Genomic DNA, 8,674 nt, shown 5'->3' on the forward strand with positions numbered 1-8,674 from the left:
GCCAATCACAACGCACTGGATAGCTGGCCAATCAGAGCACACCTCGCTTTTCAGACCCATGAGCTTTGTAAAAATCGACGCGTTTCAGAAAGGCGGGGCATAGAGGAGAAACAATAATGTACAGTATGTGGAAAATAATGTGTTTTTTTTTACCTTAAACCGTATAAACACATTTCATTACACCAAATACACCAAATAATGTTCTTTTTAGCAACATCATACGACCCTTTTAAACCATAAATAGTGTTGGTAAAATAGATTTATGTATTTGTATTTAATATACAGTTTACCAAAATGTGTGCCACTTTTGCTGACTTCACCCTACATCTAAATTATTATTATAAATTATTTTAAATTGTAATAATATTTCACAATATTACTGTTTTTTTTCCTGTATTTTTCATCAAATAAATGCAGCCTTAGTGAGCATAAGATACTTTTAAAAACATCTGAGAGAGAGAGAGACAGAGAGACAGAGACGCTAGGGTACGCCGCTAGAGGCACTCTTTTTCTCTAAAGACATTATATTGTTACAGTGGGTACAGTTAATGGTAACCATAGTTCCTGCTTAAATATTTTGATAGGCTATTAGTACAGCTACAGTGGTAGGCTATTATCACAACTGCAATATATCATTATTATTATGAAAGTATGAATATCCAAAAATGAATATATTAATGTAATGATATTTATGATAGCCTATATGTATGGTATTTAATGTAGCCTATGGTTTTTATTACTATTAGTAACTGTACGCTGTAGTAACTGGACTATGGCATTCTGCCGGAAAATATATGGTTACCATGGTACTTTTTTGTGAAGGGGCAGGGGGGGCCTCTTTCTTCTGATCAACAGGGTGTTTTTCCGGAAACAAACAAATTTGTCTTTTACATTACGACACAAAAATGCTTCTATTCAATAACATCAAGAGACACGGTTCAGCACAAGGGCTGTATTAAATGTGTTGACGTCCTTTTTGAATGGGCATTTGTTCCCGCCCTTTCCCAGCATCTCCTGACGCGCAGCCCCGGTTGCTGTAGGTGAAGCTCAACTCGGTCACGAGCTTCAGAATGAAGCAGGTGTCCAACATGGCGAACACGAGCAACGGATCTCTCGCTACTCTCCTCATTTTATTCACCATTTCGGCAGCTATCCATACAGGTAGGAATTGTGCTTTTGGATTAATCTGCTTGTATTTTAAGGGAGAAATGGAAATGCCAGCGCGACGGAAATTCGCCGCGTGAGGAGATTTGTACACAGTGTGGCGTATTGATTCAAAGTACCGACGTGTTACAAAGTTAGATATGTGTTGTTCAAACTGAAACGTTCGAACAAAATGCGGATTTTTCTCATCTGTTCTGTTAACTTTGACGCGATAAAGTCTGCAGATGTTTTCCAGTTGCTTTTGCTGCGGGTCTCCCGTGCGGGAGAAGCGGGATGTTTCCCTCCTTACACAAAACTAACATTGTTTTACCAGCACATTAGTTACGCTAATGATGTAACCCAGATATACTGTAGAGCTTTTATCACGACATTAGCAGGCTTTTGGAGAGCGGAACATACACTGACCTTTATTGAACGCAAAGCTCAGCATCATCGTTCTGAAATAACAGCTTCTGTTTGGATTGATTAATGTAATGGATTTGGGTCTCAGCTGATGCTTCTTTCAGGCAGATTACTCCTGTGTGTGGTTCTCGAATCCCATTTTATTAATCGCAGTCTTTTTGAGCAGTTATTAGTTTGCAAGTCATTGAAAGGGATTGTGGAAACGACAGCAGTTACAATGCATCACGGACAGCGAACACCATGGGGCTGTATGCAGCTCGCATACGCCTGCGAATGAGTTCCTTAAAGTTTAGGAATACGCATTAACGCTTTTGTTTCATATCAAAAACGATGTTTTTACTTTAAAGGGACAGTTCACTTAAAACCAGAATAGTCGTCATTTACGGTATCTCATGATGTTTCAAATCTGTCTGTGTGTTTTGTGGAACACAAAAGGAGATGTGAGGCAGAATGACTAAATCTCAAATTCACTTTTAGTCTATGGAAAAAGATGCAACGAAAGTGAATGGTGACCAAGGCTGTCAGTCCCTAACATTTGTGTAGAAATAAAGTCATACGGCTTTTGGGTTTCCATATGTAACAACATGAGGGTGAATAAATGACAGAAATGTCATTTTGAGGTGAACTGTCCCTTTAAGTCAGAGTAGTGCATATGTGTGACCGCTGGCTCTAAACTGGCAGCATCCGCGCTCTGTTTCTCTGTTCTTGTTCTCTGTACTGTTTCTCTCTATGTTCTTACTTCTGGATAGGCTGTTTAAAAACAGTCATTGCTCAAATAGTAAACTTTAGGGGCTGCTGTAGCAGTTTTGTTTTAAAAATAAATACAAACACTTCATGTTTTGAATAATAGGCTGAGTCTTCGCTGCTGAGGGAATGTTTTGATGCTCGTGGCACTGCCAAGATTTCCTGTTATTTAACGCGGTTCTCTTAAGTAACCGACTAACTGTTTATTTATCCGCTCTTATGTTGCATCTCTACTTTTAATCTTTCTGGACAACAGCAGTCGCAGTGTTCAAACTGAGTCAACAAGTGCAGGTCTTTTCACTTGGAAACATATTAAATGTGTTGGTCGACGGTCCTGCGTCTGCTCGGAGGCTGCATCTATGCAAGCATCGCTTCGTTGTTTAGTTTTTGTCGCGTTGCGTCGATTGTAATGTGGAGGTTCTACGTTTGCCGCGTCGCGTCGCTCGTTTGCTGTGTATATTTTGTGTGTGGCTTTATCTCTCCGGACAACGATGCTGGGAAAATAAGGTGTGGAGTCACAATGAAACAAAGATTATTTTACTTTTGGAGGAGGCAGAGTCAGTGATTGGAAACGTATCGTGTCAAAACAAAGGACTCTACTTGGAAATGCGTTCGTTGTGATGCTCAGTGCCAGCGATAGTGTTCAGAGATACAGCGTGAAAAACCGGTTTTCATATCTAAGTTTCGAGATTTCCCCTTAAGATGATTTTTGCGCAACTGACATTAAATCATTATTGTTATCTTGTCATCATTCTGATAGCATCATGTCACAATAATATCTATTATTAGGTGTGTCTTTTCAGTGGAGCCAGTATAATGTGATGAGCAATAGTTAATTCTACAAACATTTTAGGGTTATTCTACCCGTTCCTTGAACAAATGTGTAGGTGTCAGTCAGTATTTTAACACAGGGAGATCTAAACCATCAGCAGCATGTATGTATTCATTAAATGGTTAACGCTTGGCTGAATGTATACCAGTTTTATTGTGTTTGCATGACTAGCAAAATGATAACATTTGAATATTAAATTAATTTAAAAACAAATTGTCTTAATTAAAAGGGACTGAACTAGATATTTTAAACTAGAATTCTAAACCACTGCAAGAGAAAATGTGCATTTTTCTTCCAAGATTTTGCTCTTAATACTCCATCTGACTCTTTAAATGCTTAATGTCTCTTCCGTGCCTGTTGTTTTGAGGGTTTAAGCATTGTTTAATTGTGCTCTGTCTGGTGTTTCCACACAATGTCTTTAAATGCAAAGCATAGAAGCTTATGCTTAATAGCCCTTCTTTGACAAAAGCCTCATATTTCAGGGAATCCCTCAGTTTCCATTAGCCAGCGATAATGCTTTCAAATCAGATGAACATTTAGTACACAGCGTATAGCACGTGTAATTTGTTTAGGGCCTGCAGCAAATAAGTTTATATGAAAATAGAGAAAAGGCAAGCAGTAGCTTACCAGGTTGCTGTTATTAGAAATTTCTTCCCCTTTGAAGTGTGTATTTGTTTTGCTCCACTTGGCTGTCAGACTAATACCTTACAGAGTGAAAATGAAAATGGCTGGGGGAGAAGCTAATCCACATAAGAATATTTTGAGGATTACGGCTGGAGTCTGCCGTGCCCGCCTCGCTATTGATTGGTTGCTTTGCTGTGTAAAAATGACAGCACAAGGAGAGACAAGAGCTCTCTTAATTCTTTCAGTTTGGGCTGTATCTAGAGAGATTACTGGTGTTATTGGTAATGTTTTTCGTTATATATATGTGTGAGTGAATGACAGAGATTCTTATGGTATCGTATTCCATTAGAAATCTTTTGGCTCAATTGCTTTATGGCATGGCTCACTTATTTAGCGACTGCAATTGAAATACTGTACGTGTCATGATTAGAAAAACGGCAGCAATTGACATAGGGGTTGGTAGTTGGATGTTTTGGATTGGAGGAAATTCCTTTAGCAAAGGTCAGGTTATTTGCCTTGGTCTAAACGCCACTATGACACAGACACGAAGATAGTGATTGATGAGTCAAGATGCTGAGAGCAATACAAAACTCAACCACTAGATGATCAATGAACTCATTGACTTTAACAAAAGCTCCTATTCATACCCATTGTGAACATGGACTAAATTATGTATTTATTTCAGTAAATAAAGGCAGTTGGGTCTCGATTAAAATTCTGTAATGACATTCCCCTGTTTCAACACAATAGAGGCCCCGAAGGCAAAAAACATGCTGACCAGCATATGAGTTGTTTGAGCCTAATTTCTTCTAAATTGCTCTTTGTTTGGATGAAACGTCCAACAAGGACGCTTTATTCTACCGGAGCCAAGCTGGGATGCTTGTTTGCTGAGTAAGAGAATCCCCAAGAATCATTGTCATGCAATCAGCCGTTCCATGTACCACCCAAGAGATGATTATCAAACAAAATGTGCTTTAAAAAGTGGTGCAGGCCTTAAATTGCATTTTAGTAGTTTTCAGACTTCTTGGTAAAGTTTGGTAACACTTTATTTTAAGGTGTGCTTGTTACACGTTACATGTACTTACTATTATAATAACAATTAATTATGCATAATTACATGCAACCGAACCCTAATCCTAACCCTAACCAAATAGTAAGTACATGTAGTTAATAGATATTACTCAGTACTTAAATGTATAATTACACTGTAACAAGGACACCTTAAAATAAAGTGAAGAGTTCATTTGCAAAAACAGGTAACTCTGTTTTTAACAATTAAAAAAAATTTTTTTTTCATTGCATTCCAATTAATCTCAATCAAACTGCAGTTGGGTTATTTTGATTAAGTAAAAATAACTAAAAAATACAGCTAACTAACACAAAAACATGATAACATAATAAAAAACATGATTTTTGAAAATGAAAAAAAAAAAAACTTATCTGTTTTTGCAAATAAACTCTTCAAGTGTAACCTAAAGTTTTTATTAACTTTTATACTAATCTACCTTATCAGATAAATATGATATTAAATATGTAAACTATTTTATATATGTTTAACATTTAATAATGTTATATTTTAATAATGTTATAATGACCACAAAAAGGCCTTTCTTTCAGTCATTGAGCTCTTTTATTGAACATTATGAATAATGTGCCATTATGCAGGTGCACCTTAGTGTTTGGTGGAAATTGAGACCATTTTTAATGTTCAGTGTAACTGTGAGCTTGTTTTGCAGACAGCTGATGAACCGAAGGATCAAATTGTGATACGCAGCGCCACCACACCCTCCCACTTCCCAGACTGTGCCGGAGAGCTGCTGATGATGGAGCAGTTTACCATACCATCATATTGCAGCTCACGCTGAGCAAGTTCTCATTAAATAGAGATTACCAGCACCCATTAGCATTACCATTAAGAACAATTCACCCACTCAGAAGTCTTAAGTAAAAGGTTAATCGCTGCTCTTTTCTCAAAATATATCTCGTCCCCATCAAGAGAGAGGCGATATGTATGTTATCATAAAGCAATGTCCCTTGGGAAGCACAACCATTTATCTTCTGGCTGTACAAATAAGGATTTACTGCTCTCTGATAATCAACAATGAGTTTTTCCTTTTGCAGTACACAGAAAGATAAAAGAGGACTCTTTGGTTCAGAAATCACTGCAAAGTCAAATGCTTAGAGGTTGGTCTGTTCATAGTTCGGAAATCCCAAGAACACTGGATTACATATTTGGTCCATACAGCGGGAATTGAACTTGTTGAATCCATTGAAGATGTTAAATGGCTTGGAAGTTGTTGGCTCTTCTTTTTGGATAACAATTTGTTCTTTGATAGCTCTCTTTGTTTACAGCTTGTATTGTTCAGAGCTTTTTGTGGCTTAGAGCCCGCAGCATGCAGACAAAAAGATAAATGTGCACGCAATCTTTTGGAGTTTCAGTCCATTCATTACAGCCAATGCACAAGTGCAGGGCGAGCCTATTTTTTGCGCTTGTCCTTTTATTGTGTTCTGACATTGAATCATTGGGTACATTACAATTTGTATCTCACTCCCTCCTGTTTCTTCTTGTCATTTAAGATCGCCAGGGCTTTATATCAACAATGCGCACGGCTGACACTCATCATTCCATCCCCTTCACACTACCTTGGGCTTTATTAAAATTATTTTATCAGGTCACACTTGAAGGGCAAATGTGAAAGGGTTTTACATGTTTGTTTTACGATAAAAAGATGTAGCCATTTGTACTGGCTCCTCTGACCTACTATGTCAAATGATTCGTTTTTCCTAATAAAACAAAATAGGTCAGGCTGTAATCTCTCAGTGTCTGGTGAAATGCGGTAGGGTGGGCCCGCTGGGGTGATCTGCGATGTTCATCTAACAACACGGCAAGAATTCCTCAGTGCTCTGCAAGTGTCATGTCTTAGGTCAACATCAGATTAAAAAAAGTGTTTTTATTTGCTAACTCACTGCAGGAATCGTGGTTTTCAGGTCAATATCAAAGGCAGGTTAGAATTACATTTAACTGTTATTATAGATCTGTATTCCCTTGCAATGTTTTAGGAGGATTGTTTGTGCAGTTTGTGCCAAAAAATATGGTAGAAGCCTTAGCCTAAACCTTAAGTCAAGTCAAGTGGTGGAAACAAAAATACAGTGTCAAATAGTTGGTGGTGACAATTGTAAACAATCCCTAAAATACAGTCAGTAAACAGAGACTATTTACAGTTAGGAGCTTTGTACAAATGAGCTAGACAGATGGGTGTGGGGTGCGGCATTAGTCTTAAGTAGATACTGTAGTGCAGTGAAGATTTACATTGTGCAAATATAAACCACTTATGAAAATGCCGTATAAACCAATTGAAGCAGTTGAAGGTTTTCTCTGTACTGCAAATTGCAGGGGAAAATAAATTATGTATGTATATTTATTTCCTATATATGTATACGTGAGTCTGTAGACCTATGAAAACATTTGGGCATTATCAAAAAAAAAATGTGTTTACTGTTATGCATCAAAACAGCGACCTAAAAGAATCTTTTCGTCTTTAATATAGAAAAGCAGTTGCCGAGCCCCAAATGCCTGTAATCATGTGTTTTTATGCACTCCCTGAACAGATACTCAGTAATCCGGTCACTCAGAGCACATTGATGGACTCGCAATAGTGTTTTGGAATAAGTTGCTTTCAGTCATTTTTGTCATCCACTGATGTGCCCGTCAGATTTGTTCGTCAGCAAAGACATGTTATTGTGCTCTTTACATATAAAGAAGAGATTCCAGGCCTATGGAGATTTTGTTTATTTCAGCATAGCATTCCCAGGATGTCCTGGGAATACTGTCTATGCAGTATTATAGCTATTGCTGAGCTTCTTATTATGAAGTTTCTTTATGTGTGCTCTGTGCCCACTTTAGAATCAAGTGTCACCTTTATTGCGTGAATGTCTTTGGCTACAGCTCTGTTTGTGTGGTGTGGTTATTATGAAGGTAGTAATCTAGAAAGTCATGTTCGTTTCACAGCAGTGCTCGAGCACTGAATCAGTGCATGAGACAGACCTGCAAATTGGAATGTAGAAGTGTTTTACAAGCTGCGCTTGGTCATTTTGCACTTTGCCAAAGACCAATTGTGTTTATCATCTTCTGTAGTTTGTTATAAAAGTGGTAAGGTTTTTAAAAGCGATAGTTCACCCATAAATGAAGTTTCTTTCTTCTGTTGAACACAAAAGAAGATATTTTGAAGAATGTTGGTAACCAAACAGTTAACGGTAGCCATTGGCTTTTACAGTATTTTTTTCCATACTGTGGAAATCAACAGCTACCGCCAACTGTTTAGTTACCAACAATCTACAAAGTATATTCTTTTGTGCTTAGTAGAAGAAAGATACTCATACAGACATGGAACAACTTAAGGGTGAGTAAATGATGACAGAATGATCATTTTTGGGTAAATTATTTCTTTAACATTTAAACTGCTTAAAAATTGGGAAATGTATAAACTACTACTACTACACTACACTACAACATGTGACAATGAAGTAGACTTGTGCCGGTATTCGGTAATGCGATATATCACGGTAATGAATATGCACGGTATTGTTATCGTGGGCACTTCTAAATACCGTGAATAATTATATATTACAAATTATTCAGAATTTTGAGTGCATTTTAAGAATACTTTTCCCATAAACTGGTCAAAATGCACAACACCGCCGTATGCTGCATGAAAGATGCGTGCGCACTCTGATGTAAACAAGCGCAGACGAGAAGCACATGGCGGAACATGTGAGACGCTCTGAATGAAAGCGCACTTTCACTCTCTGACAGCAGATGGCGCTAAACTGCAGAAATAATAATAATAATAATGAATAATGTTCATCACAGCGCCAAATACTTAAATATTTAGACTTAATAGGCTATTT

At 37.5% G+C, this 8,674-nt stretch overlaps 1 protein-coding gene across 4 annotated transcripts in view; it reads left to right on the plus strand.

Annotated features, from left to right (window-relative positions):
* Window positions 1-1,038: 1,038 nt before the first annotated feature.
* LOC107756106 (cell adhesion molecule 1-like) overlaps window positions 1,039-8,674 on the plus strand; it is a 328,363-nt gene continuing 320,727 nt past the window's right edge. For all 4 annotated transcript variants that reach the window (XM_016573093.1, XM_016573096.1, XM_016573097.1 and 1 more), the window contains exon 1: window positions 1,039-1,161. In XM_016573093.1, coding sequence (XP_016428579.1) covers window positions 1,071-1,161 — 91 coding nt within the window. In that variant the 5' untranslated portion in view covers window positions 1,039-1,070. The remainder of the gene's footprint in view (window positions 1,162-8,674) is intronic.

Source organism: Sinocyclocheilus rhinocerous, unplaced genomic scaffold (assembly GCF_001515625.1).
Source record: "Sinocyclocheilus rhinocerous isolate Xijiao unplaced genomic scaffold, SAMN03320098_v1.1 scaffold682, whole genome shotgun sequence".
Taxonomy (NCBI): domain Eukaryota; kingdom Metazoa; phylum Chordata; class Actinopteri; order Cypriniformes; family Cyprinidae; genus Sinocyclocheilus; species Sinocyclocheilus rhinocerous.